General features: G+C 42.6%; 1 protein-coding gene across 7 annotated transcripts in view; it reads right to left on the bottom strand.

Moving 5' to 3' along the window:
• Positions 1-17887, bottom strand: part of PDE6A (phosphodiesterase 6A) — a 68755-nt gene that overhangs the window by 30061 nt on the left and 20807 nt on the right. For all 7 annotated transcript variants that reach the window (XM_034656887.1, XM_034656892.1, XM_034656891.1 and 4 more), the window contains 4 exons: positions 17217-17357; positions 12199-12273; positions 6998-7062; positions 2281-2347 (listed from right to left, as the gene is read on the bottom strand). In XM_034656887.1, coding sequence (XP_034512778.1) covers positions 2281-2347; positions 6998-7062; positions 12199-12273; positions 17217-17357 — 348 coding nt within the window. The remainder of the gene's footprint in view (positions 1-2280; positions 2348-6997; positions 7063-12198; positions 12274-17216; positions 17358-17887) is intronic.

Genomic DNA, 17887 nt, shown 5'->3' with positions numbered 1-17887 from the left:
TTCTCTCGTTCTCAAAAAGGCACCATATGGGCTTGAAGTAACCCTGCCTGTCCCATTGGCCTTGACCATCCTGTGGTCTGAGAGGGTGAGCTATCTCTGTTTCTGTTCCAGAATTGCTCATCCACTGCACCATCCCTCTGGCCTCTCTTTGGACCAGTTCCATCAGTTGCCATTGTTCCCTCCTGAACTCCGACCTCTCTGAGGGCTCTTTCCCCTCAGCCATGAGCTTGCTTGAGTCTCTCCCATCCTGGAAGATGAAATCCTCCCTCGACCCAAACATGGTCCCAGTAGTAACCATCCAGGTTTCCTCCTCTTCTTTTCTTTTGCGATTCTCTACTCCTCATTACCCATCCACACCTCATCAGATCACACACTGGTCTCCACCTCACCACCAAATCTGCTCTCATCAGGGCCACCGATGATCTAATTGCCAAACTCAATAGGGTTTTCAGTTCTTATTTCACTAGATCATTTTTGCTGCATTTGGCCCTTTCTCTACTTCCTTGGTTTCCATGACACTACTCCCTCCCAGGTCTCCAGATACCTCTGAGCCCTCCTTCTGTTCCTCCCTCACACACTCCTCTTTCTCCACCTAGTCTTAAAATGCTGGCATCCAATCGTATCCCAACCCAGGTCCCTCTCACTCTCCCTGGTGACTTCATCCACACACATGGTTTCAAGTACCATCTGGTCCTGATGTCTTCCAAATCCCCATCTCCGACCCTCCCCTCTCTCCACAGCTTCAGAGCCATCTCTTCAGCTGCCTCCTGGACATTTGCTGTCGAAGAATGTCTCAGTGTCACCTTGTCTGAAACTGACCTCCTCATCTCGCATCCAAACCTGATGTCAGCACCACTCATCCAACCCAGAAGCCCGAAATCAGCCCTGACTCTTCTTTCTCCCTCCCTCTCTGCTCACAATCACAAAGTCCTGCCAGTTTTACCCTCCTGGTATTAGATCTGATCCCTGATCTCCCTCTCTCCATCTTGTCTCTGTCACACTTGTGTGAGTATCGAATGAGCAAATTTACTTACTGCATGGCTCATAGGCACTCAACGGCTGTTTGCCATAACGATAGTACTCTTCACTGCCCGTGCCTTTGTTGAGAAGCTCCTCTTCTCTTCTTGTAAGGATGTACTTTTAGCCCTGCCTCCTAATCCCTTCAGATCTCTCAGAGTTATCTTTTTAAAATGAAAATTGACTATCCCAATCTCTTGCTTAAAGATTCATTGCCTACAGATTAAAGTCCCACCCCCGCAACCTGTCATCCAAGGCCACTGCTATCTGGAGCCCCCCTCCCCCTCAAGCCTCATCTCTTGACCTCTTCCTGTCTCAAACCTAATATTCCAGCAACACTGGACTGCACACACAACACCATTCAAATCTCCAGGCTTCTGTTTGCTCAAGTGGTTGCCTCCATCTGGAATCCCCTTTCCTGCTCCCACTGGCCTAATACCTATTTACTTTAAAACTCAACTCAGACCAACACCCTAGGAAGAAAAGCCTGGTTTGGTTGCCTCCTACTCTGTGTTGCTAGAATATACCATGCATATCTCTAATGTGTCCTTATCACATTGGAGTATAAGAATCTGTTTAAAATTTGATTTTGAGCTTCAGAACAGAAACTGTATCTGATGCATCGATCTTTCTATCCCCAGAGCCAATTACAGTGCCTGGTACCTAGAAAATGTGCAATATATAAAGTTCTAGTTACATGAGCAGCATTGAGTAGTGTATGCCTGGGGAAGGATAAAGGGGTGACCAGGCTCAGATATGGGGGTGATGTGCAGCTAACAGACAAGACTATTCTCTCTAGGGCAGGGGATGCTTACTCCATTTTTGACCCCAAGTGGGTGAGGCATGGTGGGAGATGGAGCATTTGAGCTCTGCCGTACACGGTACAGCTGGAAATATGGCAGGGAGAAGGGGTGGGGAGTGGCAACTAAGTCTCTGTAATGAGAGGTTGGGACTTGGTCTGTGGTGAGCCTGGGAGACCAGTCTGCCATGCTTTTGTCCCTGACATATGAGCAAGTATCTTTAGTTGTCAGTGGGACTAAGCACCTTCCCATCTAAGGATTATTCCTCCGTGTATTTCATACTTCCTCAGATGTCAATTCTCTGTTCATGTCCTTGGACCAAGTGTCCAGTGAGTTGAGAAATGAGAGAATCAGGCTTTTAGAGACCCACATTTCCCATTGTGTTTCCCACTCTCTCGATTGGAAATCCTTTCACTCTTTCAACTGATTCAAGACTCTCCCCCTTCCAAGTTGTATTACTTACCAGGCCATTCTGGGCAACATAAGTGGGCAGACCACTTACTAAAGCCCAATGATCAGGAGGTGGATTCCTGTAAAGGCCAAAGACAACTGGTAACTTTTGATGTAGGGACAGTTGGACTAAAACCATGAATCTGGGTCTTTGCTCCCCTCTACTCTCTCTTGGCTCTCAACTCTTGCTTACATACACTATGCCTGAATGAGCCCCAAATCTTCTCTAAGCATCTTAATGTTTCACATTTAGACAAGGAAAAAAAAGCGTGATGAATACAACATTTTATGATGGCGCCCTGAATTTGATTATCTGAGAAAAGGGACAACATTCCTTCAGCAGATTGCTACTGATAGCTGAGTAAAAGCAGGCAACATCGTTCCCCTCGCTAATACGGACATGGAGAGAGGTAGCTTAATTCCATAAAGAGAGTGAGGAAACTCGTCTATGGTGAACTCCTACCATGTACGGAGCATTAAGCTGGGTGCTTTACATATTTCTTTATCCCTCATGACAATATTATAATTTTTGGTATTATTATCTTTTTATTTATGGTCAGATTATACTCATTTGTTGTGAGAAAAGATATAAATGTGGAAAAATGCACTAAGATCTTTATGAATCGTTCACTTGTCTTTTTCTATGTTACTGATTTCTGGGCTTATCGTTATTCTTTTCTTTGGGCTTATTTCTCTGCTGGTTTGTTGTTAGTTTCTTGAGATGATTTGATAGACAGCTCCTGTCTGTCCCTCTAAGATCCTCTCCGATCCCACTCCTCCCTGTGCCAGGAGGCCAATCTGTATGGACTATAGCAACAGGGGTTCTGGCCTTCTAGTTGGGTTTGGCCCGGGGGGCAGGGCGGGGGTTGGGACATGGCCAAAGACCAGAGGAAGACAGAACAGTGGGGTCAGGTTATTTATTTCTCTGTGTCCACCCCGGGGCAAGGTCGCTCTGGGCTCGCTCTGTTCCTTGATTAAAGGACAATACTTCTCTCAAGGTGGCCTGTTCTGCATCACCCTTTCTTTCTTCAGGTTCTAGAAATCTTTCTTTGGGTCCAAGAGTCGTTATAACAGCATCACTACTAGTACCTTCTCTTGTGGTTTTCTTCATTCCATTCACATTTCTATAATTGTCCCTTTGTAAATAAACCCTCCTCAAATCATCCTAATTTGAACCTGACACCTACTATCTGTTGGGACCCTGACAGATATAAGTGGGTACATCGTTCGTTACTTTTTCAGCTTTTAATCTTTTCTAATACATGTATTTCAGGCTGTAAATTTCACCTTAAGCACGATTTCACTGCATCACATAGGTTTTGATATGTAGTATCTTTGTCATTTTTCAGTTCAGAATGTATACTAATTCCCACTGATTTATTCTTTTACCTGTGAGTTATTTGGAAGCGATTCCTTTTTTTTTTTTTCCAGAAGGATATTTTCTAGCTTCCTAGTTGCATATGAAGACTATTCTAATTAGCTTTTTGTTATTGGTTTCTAGGATACTTTCACTGTGACCAGGGGACATTCCATGTATTATTTCAATCTTTTGAAATATAAGAAATTTACTTCATGGCCCAGTATATCACCAATTATTATAAGTGTCACACATATGCTTGAAAAGACTGAGTGTCCTCTGGTTTGGGGGATGGAGTGCTGTTTTCTCTCTATGTCCATTAGATTAAGTTTTATTGTGTTATTCAAATGTTCTATATTCTGTTTTAGTTTGCTCCTCCTATCAATTAGCAAACATGGATATGCCTATATCTTTTTATATTGTTGTCAGCTTTTGTTTGTTTCTTTTTTTTTTTTGAGGCCATGTTATTAAGTGTATACAAATTTAGAATTGTAGTATCTTCCTGTAATAGCCCCTGAATTAACCCCTTTATCGGTAAGAAGTGACTCTACCTCCACTTGTGCTCTTTGTCATATTGTCTAATTTCATCTGATATTAATATAGTTATATTCGTTTTTTCAATTAGCATTTCCATGGTATTTTTTTTTTGTTCTTTTACTGTCAACCTCTCTGTATTCTTATCTTTTAGATAGGTCTCTTATAAACAGGATGTACAGTATTTCTTCATACTCAGAAAGTTAACTGTTCCTTGACAGACCATGTAACTAGAAAGATAAAATGCTGCCAGTTCATCTGTAACACAATGTTTTTTGAACTTGTGATTATTACTTTATTAATATCAACAGAGCTCTTTTTGAATTTAGAATTTAGAAATAGATTTTTATATTCCACACCTTCCTAATCTTTTTGTGCCATTCAAAGCAACTTTTTGTTTTTGTTTCAGTGAGGCATTATGGTATATAATCTCTTCAAGTTACTTTTTAAAAAAAAAAAAGATTATTTGTTTGAGGGAGAGCTAGCATGCAGAGGGGAGGGGAACAGGGAGAGGGAGAGAGATTTAAGCAGACTCTGAGCTGAGCAAGGAACCCCAGATGGGGCTCAATCTCATGACCCTGAGATCATGACCTGAGCCGAAACTAAGAGTCGGACGCTAAACTGACTATGCCACCCCGCACCCTCTTTAAGTTACTTATTGGCAATTAAATTCAATGTGGGTACAACCAACAGTGCACATAACTCAACTGAAGTCCTAACAATATGAATGGTCATGGTCACGTTCAAGCGTAAACAGGCAATGATAACTACATCATGGCTACCATCTGGCTGACAACAATCATACAGTGTCATTGATTCTATTCCAGAAACGTCAAAAAGTAGAAAACTATGCATCTTGGAGTCAATGATATGTGATAGATTTCTTTCCTTTCCAGGCTGGCAATCTTTGCCATTTAACTGGAACATTTAGTTGATTTACATCTAAAGTAATTATCGATATACTTTGGTTAAATATTACCTTAATGTGCAGTTTTAATTTTTCCACCTGCTCTATGTTCTTTCTAAACCTCACTTTGTCTTCTTTTGGTTTGATTCACCATTTATTTACTGTTCAGTTTCCCCCTCTCTTTGCTCATGTGGTGTATGTACACTTAGGCAGTCATTTAGGATAATCGTGAATATTCTGGCTCTCACTCCTGGCACATAAGAGGGTTGCATTCTCTGTCCACTTGAGGTTAGGTGCAGCCATATACTAACTCTGCCCAATGAAACATGAGAAGAAGTGAAGAGCGCCTCCTCCAGAGGGATGTTTTAAGAGCCAGTGTGTGTTTTGTCGTGTTCTCCCTTCCCTCTGGCAAGTTAGTCAACCTCGCCAAGGTTCAAAATGGCGGCTGCTCTATCAGCTGTGGTCCCTGCCTGGCTACAGTCCATACAGGATACTCTAGCCACACCCACCAACCAACAATTTACATGGAGTGAGATGATAAATAAATTTTTACTGTTTATACCACTAAGGTCTTAAGGTTCTGTTACCATAACAGAGCCTGGCCTGCTTTGGCTGATACTAAAATTGCCATCAGAAACAGGGTGCTGCCATAACAAAGAGCCTAGAATAGGTGACATAGCTTCGGATCTGTGTGGAAGATAGCAAAGCGAGTGTTACCAGAAGCTGGAAGGATATAATGCTTGATGAACGGTGGTAAAACACTGCAGAAAACTGTGACCTTGGTAACTAATAGCACAGATAAGGAGTTTAATAAACTTATATCTCCAGAAAAGAAGTTAGAATGGTTAAAGAGTATGCACTTGACAAGGTTAAAAAAAACAAAAAACAAAAAACATGGGGTGCCTGGGTGGCTCAGTTGGTTAAGCGTCTGACTCTGGATCTCAGCTCAGGTCTTGATCTCAGGACCATGAGTTCAAGCCCTGCGTTGAGCTCCATGTGGGGTGTGAGCCTACTTAAAAAAGAAGGAAAGGAAGGAAGGGAGGGACAAGGGAGGGAAGGATAAGCTTAGAAAAGAATCAGTTTTCATGCTAACAGGAATGAACAGAGAAAACCCAGATACTCAGAACCTTGAGGCAATTTCTCATCCCCAACCAGTTACAGATAAACCTGTGAACCGGGTTGTCTGTGTGACAGGATTATCATTATTCAGTCTGGTGATGACCCAGATCAACTCCCCTTGGGGCCTCTCACACCCACTGTTTAAAGATTAAGGTGACTGACGGTAAATCCCAGAGTCTGATTTTGGCCTAGAGGTGCCTGCAATTCAGTGAAGAAAGTGAGCCAGTTTCAAGACGGAACTGTGAGTGTGCCCCTTAGCACAGAGAGGATTCAAACAGATAATAAGGCAGAGAGGATTCAAATAGAAAACAAGGTTTCTGACAGTGATCTACTGACCAAAAAAGTACAAGCTTCTACTAAAGAAGGTTCTTGACTGTTGGCCTTTGAGTCCTTGCCACGTACAGGGAGGTGGAAACCTCGCCCTCTGGGAGTTCTTTCCTTTCAATGTCCTCCATGGTCAGGTAAGAAGACGACAACAGAGAATGAGCTTCTTGCCTTTGCCCCACCTCCCTGGCTGGGCTCCAGATGTGCCTCCACAGAAAACCACTGGAAAGTCCTGATCAGAGCCCACGGTCTCATTCTGTAGATGGGGCTGAGGCCTGGGACCGGAACTCTCAGCAGCTGACTCAACAGCCAGCCTCTTTCCCCAAACAGTATGGTCTTTCCAGTCTTCCACGCTGTCTTCCTACTGCTCTCCCTGTCTCTGACCAAGTGTGTGGCCTTCTTGGGTTTGCTTAGTGTTGATCTTGGAATGAGTATCAATGGACATCGATAACATGCTTACAATTCTACGTGTTTTGGGGAGAAACTTACGGGATTACTTTGATGTCTTCTTTGCCATGTAGGATGTAGTCAATGACCTTGTAAAAGTTGATTTCCTAAGGCAAAAGAGATAAAGAAATCTATAACTTGAGAGCCAGAGACAGAACTTCAGCATGAGTGTGTCCATGAGACAGGGCTTGTTTTCGACCATGTGCCCTGTGGTTTTCCAGAAACACCAGCCTGGCCCTCTAAGGGTGTATTCTGGCTGCTCCTGGGGCTCACTGTCCTCAGCTGACTCATGATTCAGCGTGCTAAGCCTTCAGAACAGCTCACGGTGGCCAGGGAGGGGCTGGGATCTGGGAAAGAGGGATAGGAAATGTTCCAAGGGGAGCTGGGGGTTGAGTACAAGGAGAAAGTGAGAAAGACTGCTTTCTGGAGTCCAGGGAGAGAGGGAGGTGGAAAGGAGACTGCTGTCCCCTTTAAAGCTGTGGTCAACTCAGCCATCCCTGCAGGGCTCAGCCCCATGGTCCCAGCCCCCTTTTCTCCTTCACTCCCATCACTCAGCTGCTCTCTTTGCTGTGTCAGCTCTCCCAGACTTGTCTTCCCAATCTTACTTCATGCCCCCTCTCAGTTTCCACCTCTTCCATCCCTCCCACCTCCTTGCATCATGAAAACTCCCATCCTCTAAAGTAGATCTGTTCAGTTACATGGCTTCCTAACATGTAGTGGGATATTGGCAGGTGGCTCCTTTCCTCCAGCTCTCCAGGGAAAATTCTATCACCTTACTAGAATCTCTGAACACCCAGATGCGATGGGCAGGTTAGAAACCATTTTACAAATGGGGAAAATGAAACCCACAGAGAGGAAGGAAGGGACTCATTTATAGTAGAGAGTGAGCCAGGACCAGGAGTGAAGCCCTTGACTCCTAGTCTCAGGGCTCTTTGTGCGATGCCACCTAAGGTTAATCTTAACGTTAACCTAAGATAGTGTTTAACTCTCTGCATCAGTCTCAACAAGAACAAGGCTATTCGAAGCATGGCTCCTGGACTGGGACTATCTGCAAACCATTTGGTACCATTCGGTGATGAGATAAAAACAGAAATTGAGAGTCAGAGTTTTTAGAAACTTGTATATAGAGTTTGACTGAGTTAAGTTAGGTCTGTTGAGACTAATTAAAAAAGGGGAGGGGATTTACATTTTATATGTCTTTGAAATTTTTTATGTTTCTAGTTATATAGTGTTACCCTATTTTGAAAAGTATCAGTCCAAAGTGAATTGGAAATTAAAACAAATAAACCAACAAAACTGTTTCTTGAGTGCAGAATTTTGAGAAGTACTGCTCTAGAGAGGTAAATGTAGATACTAAGCCCCATCTTGGTCTCCTGACTCACAGCCTCCACAAAGAGAAACTCCTGATTCAGTCAAAGGTGTCTGACCGTCCATTTGGTTGCAGTGGTCATGACTTTCTTCAGGTTCCAGAAGGAGAGGCTCTGCTCCTTCTGACTAGCAGCTATTAAGACTCATGCTCTAGTCTTGGTTTTACTGTGTGCACTCTTGGGGGCTCAGTTTCCCCAGCTGGAAAATCGGTGGTGTGTGTTTGTTTGAGCTGCCCTAGTGGGGGCAGAGCTGGGCACATGGAGATCCGGCGTCTCTCTTTGTTCTCTCTCACTGCCTTTCCTGTCCTTCCACCTTCCTCCTTAGTCCCTGGCCAAGGCAACCACTGTGGACATGGAAGGGTCTAAAGACAATCAGAAATTTTTAAAACCTGAACTAGATCATCCCCGAAGTTCTTCCCAGCTACGATTCTAAGATTGTGGTTGGATGGTTAGCCATATCCCTCGTAGATTAAAATGCATGTCTTCTTTGACCCAGCAATTCCATATGCAGTGTGGGTAAAAGCATCGTTTGGCCAGTCAGGGGTCTCAGCCAGACTGCTTTCCGAATTCTGGAGACAGCATAATGTCATTAGGAGAGCGGCTGCCCAGTGCCTGCCTCCAGGGGATACTCTGGATGTCTCCAGAACAATGTAGCTGTATCTGTGCTGACAGGGGAAGATGCCAAAGTATAGTCAAGCTGGCAAAGTAAGGCACAAAACAGAAGCATCCCATATGTTGAGGGTGATGCTGGTGGTAGAATTCTAGGAATATCTGGGCATCTGTAGACATTCCTGGAAGGATCGACTGCCTACACTGGCTGCCTCTGGAGAGGTTGGACTTCTGTGGTCATGTATCACTTTTTCAAAAAGTGTAAACAAATCGTGCTAAGGACATTTTTTAAAGTGAAGTTGTATCCTGTAGGCAGTTCCTGAAAGCCAAGGTGGCGGCATTATCTGCTGGGACTTGGGTATATAGCTAAGTGTCCCCCTGTGGGGTAAAGGAGGCTGACTTCTACGCTCTTCGCTCTTCTCGATCTTCTTCCGGTCTTTGTTTTAGGCTGTCTGTCCTTGGGTCTGGGCTGCTTCCCGAGGCAAGCTGCTGGCTCCCTGGGCCCCCAGGCTTCTGTCTCCAAGGGTCTCTCTGAGACTCCTTTAGAAAGGTTAGAAATGGATTTCTTTCTTTTTTTTTTTCTGAAGCCCACAGGAGAATCAATTTGCTTTCACAGAAAGCAACAAAAAGATCAGTGTACTTTAGGTAAATAGGGCTTTTTCCACACACAGCCGCTCAGCCAAGTTGCCTTCAAGGCCATATTCACGTTAAGAATTCACTGGCCTTTGGAAAGTCAAAACTGAGTCATCAAAGAGCACCTTTGTTACCTCCCACCTGAGCAGCTGAGGCTGCAACACAAGGGACTTTGAAAGAGCCAAAAATATAGCTATTGCAAAATTATCCTGCGTGGAAATATACCAGTTTTTAAATGAGTGCTGTTTTTTGGGTTTTTTTCCACGAAGCCTAATTAGCCTGTATAACTTTTTAATAAGGAAAACACACACATGTATAACGTTTTATTTTTAAAGGGAGATGAAGTGAGGTGTAGCTGCTGCTGGCGATTTTTAGACTCACAATTTGGAGAGGCTAATTGGTCAAAGTCCAGGCCAAAACTGTATTTCTCCCATGAATGTGGCAGGTAAAGTGTGAGGCTGTTAGGAGGCCAGAGGGAATGCTAACAAGTGGGACTCTAATGAGTTACCAGAAAGAAAGTCATCCTGCATTTAAATTTGTGCAAATGAATTGACCCCTGGTAACCTCAATCTCCTCAACCGTGAAATGGAAATCATGAGGATACTTTCTTTACGAATCTGTTGAGAAGAGTAAATAACACAGTCCAGGTAAAGCCCAGCAGAGAATGAGATCAACCCCGGGAGCCATGATGACTGTCTGCCTCTTCTGCGTCAGCGTGGGGTTTGCTCTAGCTACCGGGGCCGGGCCCGGCCATCTTGATTATGCAGGCGTTACAGATGAGGAAGGTGAGGTTTAGAGACGTTATCTAAATCCTGTCATGTTGGGTCTGAGCCCCAGCTCAGGCCTGTGTGTATCTCTTCCTAGAGACTGCGGCCTAGGCCTAGAATTGACCTTGGAGATGAGTTCAGTGACGGATAGATGAGAAAATCGAGGACCCGAGGGATTATTTGACTGAGTTCAACCCACAGGTTAGCAACCAACCAAAACCAAAGTCCTTTGCCCTCTGGCCCTTTCCATCACAACCTAATGCCTCATACTCTTGCAAGGACTGAGCCCTTGCTACCTGAGATGCAGAAGGATTTCTGGAAAGGACAGTCTTAACCATAAGTGTGCTAGTCATCTTGGGGAAACTGATCAAATAATGGGCGGCATTTCCTGGACTGGCGCTCAGTGAGAAAATGTTCCATTCAGCTCCATTTGGAAGACTGGTGTTCCATCTAGTTCCTCCACTTCTGTGTTTCCGGAAGATACAAACCCAGCTCTTACAGGAACTGGAGAGAAAGCTCCGTGGTAACGCGTCAACAATACCAACACAGAAAAGCTGTGCTTAAAAAGGAAAGTGTCCACAAGTTGTTTTCTGACAGCAGCACATAATATAATGCTTGAAGCCTCAGTCTTCCCAAATGGAATCATGGCATGGTGGGGCTGGGACAGTAGTTTGAAGCAGAACAAGCAGCAGGTTAAAAAGGTACTTTGGACAAAGCACAGCAGATGATGGAGATTTCCAGAGTGAAATCTTTCCTGGAATGTTCACGAAGCTCACAGGCAAGGGTGTTAATTTTGAATTCTTGGAGTCTGGATTAAGACTAAATGAAGTCTATCATACACATTCATACACACGCCCGTGCACACATGCACATTTTAACTTGGGTTCGGGTTAGGCTTGGCTGGGTGGAATGAGGCCTCCTAGCAGAAACTGATACATGATTTCAGACAGGCTAAAAGATCTTGTGGGACAAGCACAAGACTAAAACTCAATTCTGGACATGACTCTGCTGCTTACTTGTCCTATGTGGCCTCAGCTAAGGTCATCCAGTCATTCTACAGGTTCCCTAGGCTGTTTGAGTGACAAAGCTGTTAACCCTGCCTCATCTTTTCCTCCCCCATAGATATCATTTCAGCTTCTCTAAGGTGTTTATACCTCATCTTTTAAAATAAAGCAATGGCGGGGGGGGGGGGCAACCTGGGGGGCTCAGTCAGCAGACCATGNTCAGCAGACCATGTGACTCTTGATCTTGGGTGTGAATTTAAGCCTCACGTTGGGTGTAGAGATGACTTAAAAATAAAATCTTAAAAAAAAAAATTTTACCCTGTGGGACTGTGGGATCTTCCACTATTTAAAAAGAAACCAAGAAGCTAGACATCTATGGGAAATACCTTGATCTTTTAACATTAAGCTACAAATTAAAAAAAAATTTAAGTAAAAAGAGCAATTTTCAATGTATGCAGCCAAATAGGTTTATCTATTGGCTGGAATTGACCTTCTAGCTATCAATTTATACAATCTCAATTAAATATTAAGGTTGTTTCCAGCTCTAATTATCTGCAATTCTAAACATTTGCTGGGTGAATCTTTGAGAAGATAGCTTTGACCTTTCTGGGGCTCTTTCCTTATCTGTGGAATGAGGATATTAATTCTTCCATAATCAATCCCACCAGGTTACTATGAAACTCTAACAAGATATTAAAAATACCTTGCAAATTACAAGGCATGGCAATTCCGAACAATTGTCAGACCTTCAAGGGAAATCATCCAACCCAGAGAAGATAAGTATCTAAGTGGAAAAGTCTACAGTGCTTTACATTTGCATTTCAATAAACATTAGATCATATAGGCCCCAGAGAGAGACCTACCCTTCCATCCGGAGTCCTGGGACCAGAATAGGGTGGAGCCTCCCCCATCAGGACTGGCCAGATATCAAAAAATTCCTAGGAACGAGAAAGACAATAATTACATGTCTTGAAAATAGGTCAAGGAAAGGAGATTAAGAAAAGAAGACTCACCTAGATGAGTCAGCTATCACTGAAATTGGGAAGAGCTCACTGAAAACTAAGCTTGGAATGGAGGCAAAGTTCGTTAGCATTAGAGGATGTTGTTAGAGGACGTTGGTCATGCTTGTGCTTCAAGGTATTGATGAACTAAGCCTGTCTAATCATGAAGCAATAAATAGGAGCACCCTCACATTCCCCATGCTGTGGGAGCAAACATGAGAAGGAAACTGGGCTCTCTGTGTCTAAGAAATTGATCTTAAGGACATGCTAAGCATGTGACCGAAGGTTTAGCTGAAACGATGTCCTCGGCACCATCATTTATAATAGCTAAAAGTTCGGAACAGCCTAGGCATCCAGTTAAGAGGGGACTCATTAGACAATTATGGTACATCTATTAATGATAATGCTACAGACATCTATATGTTGATTAAAAAGGTGCCCTGGCTTCACTGATGAGTAAAAAATGTTAGGTGACAAAAAAATAGATCATGTAACCTCAATGCTTAACTATACATAGAAACCGTTCTCAGAGAATTCACAACAAAGCATCAACAACTGGTTTTCTCTGGGTAATTGCAGTGAGACTCTATTTAGCAATTTTTCTGTAATAAAATTCATTGCTTTTGGAATCAGGAAAATAAATATCTTGCCTAAATAAGAAAGAAAAAAACAATGGTGCAAAATACGGACAGACAGACCCCCATCTGGGCTCCATCAAGAAAGGATGACACCCATGAGACAATTTAAATATACAGGCAGGGAGAGAGAAAGGGCCAGCCAGCTAGGCACTGCACGGGCACACAGCGTCAGAAGAAGAAACTCTTTGGGACACCGCTCGAGCTCTTCCCTGCCATTTGTCTACTGGTTTTCCTGGGCCAGGCAGAGGAGGTCTCCATGCTCCATTGCCCTCTTTGTTCATTCATCTGTTGCTATTTAGGGTTAGTGATCCATTCATGCTGGGTCATTATGGGTAGAATGCTAAGCCCTTCTGCTCTTGGCCTCTTTCTCATTTGAACATGATAGGTGATCTATTCCATCATGCCGAGCAGGAGCAGAAGAGAGTCCACATGAAATCCAAGCTCAATGCTCTCAAGCTTCTGCCCAGTTGGACTCTTTGTCTTGACTACACAGCAGGAAGAAATTCAGTTCCGGGTGAAAATGTGCATAGGGAGCCTACCTGAGCCTCACAACATGTTTGCTGTTAGATACACAGAGACGAGTAAGGCAGAGTTCACACCCTGGGGGGATCTTGCTGCCTCTAGGAGGAAACAATCAAGTACTCAAGTAACTATAGTTAGGCAGACAGGGTAAGAACTAAACAGTAACGGAAAAAGAACACAGATGTTAGAGGAGCCCAGAGGAAAGACAAATACATCAGGCTGACACCCTCCGTGTCAAACACTGAGTTACTTTGAAGATTGTCCCAGAGAGAACTAGCGGCTGGGTGGACAGTGGGGAGTATTTACGCTTGCCTTCCTGCTCTCAATCTCTCTCTCTCGTTCTTCTTTCTTCTATTTTTAAACAGCTTTATTGACAGGTAATTCACATGCCATATAATTCACTCAGTTAAAATGTACAAGTCAGTGGTTTTATTGACTTCTTTCGTTGTGTCAATGGCTCAGATAAGAGCTTAGCTACCTGGGCGGGGGGGCAGGTCGTTAGAATGATTCTGTGCAGACCAGCCCACTTCTAATTGCTAGATTGTTACATATTTTGAGGATGACTAAGGCAGAATATTCTTGTTGAAATGTGACTTTCCTTTTTGAGAGGGAGTTCAGAAGAAACACAGCAGAATACAACCACACACAGCAGCCCGCACCTGAAGTCAGATCCTTTAAGGTGTGGACTGGGCACTTTTTGAATTCAACTACTCAGAAATTCTTTTGATTAAGAAAGAGCCATTCATTTGTATGAATTCATTCATTTGCTACTTACTGAAGGTGTGTCAAATGACTTATTGCTGGACTCTGCAATATTCTGCAAAATATTTGGTTCAGAAATCAAAAAGTGAAATGGATATCTGCCCTAGAATCAGACGTTCCCTAAAACCAGTAGATAGCCCACCTGCACCAAAATCACATACAGAACTATTTCAAAAGCAAGAATCAGAATAAGACCCGTGAATTTATGGAAATCTGGTATATGATAAAATAGCATATCAAAATGGTGGCATTTTAAAACAGTGAAGAAAGGGTAGACTACTCTTTAACTGGAGAAAAATGAGTGAGGGACAAAATTTGTCCCTACCTCAAACCATACACATTCATAATTTCAAGATGAATGAAAGATTAAAATCAGAGCACATCAGATTATTTCAGATTATCTTTATAATATTAAGGTTGGAGAAGTCCTTCTTAAACAAAATCCAAAACTCAAGTGTCCAGTATATATGGACACTTGAATGATGATAGAGGTATGTTAGGGAAAGATGATATTTTCAATAGGACAGTGGAGAAAGAATGGTCTTTTCAGTAAATGGTGCTGGGTCAACTGGATATCCATATGGAAAAAAGTTAATATTGACCCTACCTCACACTGTACATTTAAAAAAATTTCAGGTAGATTTAAGAGCTACATGTGAAAGTTGAAACAATGAAATTTTAGAGTTAACATAGATAAATATCTTTATTACCTTGGGGCCAGGAAAGATTTCTTAAGTAGGACACAAAAATCAATAACCATTAAAAAAAAGATGGATAAATCAAAATACATTATAATTCAGAATTTACATTCATTGAAACATACTATTAAGAGAATGAAAGCACAGAGAGGGAGAAGATATTTGCAATGTGTGTATTCCACAGAGAACTCATATCTAGAATGTATAAGAATGCCTACAAATCCTAAGATTTAAAAAGAAGAAAGAATTTTTAAAAATGGAGAAGAGACTTGAATAGGTACTTCTTTGAAGATATCCACATGGTCAATAAATGAGAAAAAATGTTCAACCCCTTCAGTCATTAGGGGAATTCATGTTAATACCTAATGAGATAACACCACATGCCCACCAGTATGGCTAAGATTAATAAGACTGGCAATACCAGGAGGGCACGTATTGCATGGTGCACTGGGTGTTATACGCAACTACTGAAGCATCAAACTTTACATCGGAATCCGGGGATGTACTGTATGGTGATTAACATAATATAAAAAAAAAAAAAGACTGGCAATACCAAGTATTGTAAGGAAATCCTCATACATTGCTAGTGGGGGCATAAAATTATTTTGGAAATCAGATGGGCAATATCTATTAAAACCAATACCCAGAAATCTACTAGGTAAAAAGAAATTGGTACAATTGTGTACCAAAAGATATGTACATGTTTGTAATAACAATATTCATAATAGCCCAAACACTCAAATGCCCATCAACAGCAGGATGAATAAACACTTTGAGGATTTTTTATATGATGGAACATTCCAGAAGAATGAAGATGAATGAACGAATGCTATGTGGAGCAATAAAGATGGATCTTACAACCAAAATGTTGAACAAAGGGAATTAGATACAGAAGAGTATATATTTGTATGATTCTGTTTGTAGGAACTTCAAAAATAGGCCAAATTAACATGGCATTAAAGGTGAGTGATAAAGAAGTTCTATGTAGGGTGAAAGCCAGAAAGAAGAAAGTTACCAACTTCAGGAATTCTCAGAAAATGCCCTTGAAGGTGGGCATACACCTTCCCAATGCTATGTCCAGTCTACGGCCCATCTGGGACTTCTTTAACGAAGTCATTAAGTCACAGTGGTCACCTTCAGGGAGGAGGGTATGGAAGTTAGTGGAAAGGGGTAAGCGAGGGGCTTCTGAGGTGTTAATAATGTTTTATCTCTTACTTTTGGTGGTGGTTACATGGGGATGTTCACTCTGTACAATTCATTGACCTACTCACCTGTAATTAGTTCTCGCCTCTGTGTATATGTTCTGTTTCAAACATAAAGGCTTATTACAAAGAATCCACATGTACTGATGTGAAGAGATGTTCACAAAACATTAAATTAAAAAAAAAAGCAGCCTGTCAGGAAATGTGGTCTAGCATTTATTAAACAGTTCCTCAGAAGATTCTAATTCCAGTCTGGGAGCCTCTGGACTATCCCCAAGGTCTTTTCCAACTCCAGATTCTGCAATTCATTTAATCATTAAACCAAATATTTGGAGGGTCTGCATTGGTCAGTGCACCACACTTAGCATAAGGCCCTACAAAATGAAACTGACAGGAATCCTGGATCTTGGCTCTTTGTGATAATAAAAGCCCAAATCTAGATAACTCTGGAACTCTATTCCAAAGCAGAAAATGATTAGCTGCAGGAAGAAGAGATAGGTAGAGGAAGAAAAACGGGGGAAATGGTTGGGGAAAACATGGCTGAAAAATACTGCAGGGGGCCGTATCAGTGTCTGAGTCCTTAGCCTCTGCAGATCTGCCCCCTGAGCTTCCAGAGGGACCAGATCCAAGCATCTGCCTCCACTTTAACTGCCCAGATGGGCCGTGGGCTTGATAGACCATGGGGAAGGTTTATGCCCACCTTTGAGTGCATTTTCTGAGAATTCCTGAAATTAGCAACTTTCTTCTTTGTGGCTTGCACCCTACATGGAACCTTTTTATCACTCACCTTCACCACCTCATCAAGCCTTCTCACATATGCTTTCTTTTCCCACGGGCCAGGGAAGACCAGGTTGTTTTCATTCACTTGTGTCCTAGATCGACTTTCCCCTTTAAAGGTTGGTACTCTACTCTTCAGTATGCAAGACCTGTGAAGACCTTTTCACAACCAGCCACATCCTCCCTGCCTCTTCCCTGTGAACTGAATGTGCGGCGCAAGTCTGGGCTCCGCTGTATCTTTAACCCGTTCTTGGAGATGTCTGTTTCTGAAGCCTTCTCACCTTCTGCTTGGTCATGTCTAAGAGCCCCACAGAATATCTGTCACAGTTGAGGAAGGCTCGGACAGTGTACAGGGCTTTGTGGAACTGCCTCTCGATGTCCGTAAGCTCTTCAAAGACTTTGCTCCCAGACCACAGCAGTATCTTAACAAAACACAAAAACAGAGTCAAAGTTTCTGAGGCACAAAGCAGCAGCTCACAATAACCCAGAGACAAGATAATTATTCCCATTTTACAGATGGAGAAACTGAGGGCCTGAGATCTGAAGTAATTGACCAGCTTATATTGGGTCCTACTCTTTCTGTTTCTTTTATTTCATAGATTGTTAATAAGAATAATCATAACAAAAATTAATTGAACACAAGTGCATTATCTCATTTGCTGTTGACAATCTTTTGAGGGTGGAACCAATCAATATTAGCCACATTTTTCAAATGGGGGAGACTGAAACTCAGACAGGGGAAATGATTTGCCTGGGGTCTTAGAGTTGGTAAACGGCTTAGCAACTTAACCTAAGTTGCCTGACTTGAAAACTGTACATATAATCACTCTGGGATACAACTTTACAAACATTGGCTACCTCATTAACACTTGGGATACTACGCAAAGACTCTTATGATGGTTCCCAGGCACTTGTATCAACCACTGCCTTCCCAGCCTACCACACCAATGTG

Source organism: Ailuropoda melanoleuca, chromosome 3 (assembly GCF_002007445.2).
Source record: "Ailuropoda melanoleuca isolate Jingjing chromosome 3, ASM200744v2, whole genome shotgun sequence".
Lineage (NCBI taxonomy): Eukaryota > Metazoa > Chordata > Mammalia > Carnivora > Ursidae > Ailuropoda > Ailuropoda melanoleuca.
Note: the sequence above shows the minus strand (reverse complement) of the source record. Positions and strands in the feature narration are given on the sequence as shown.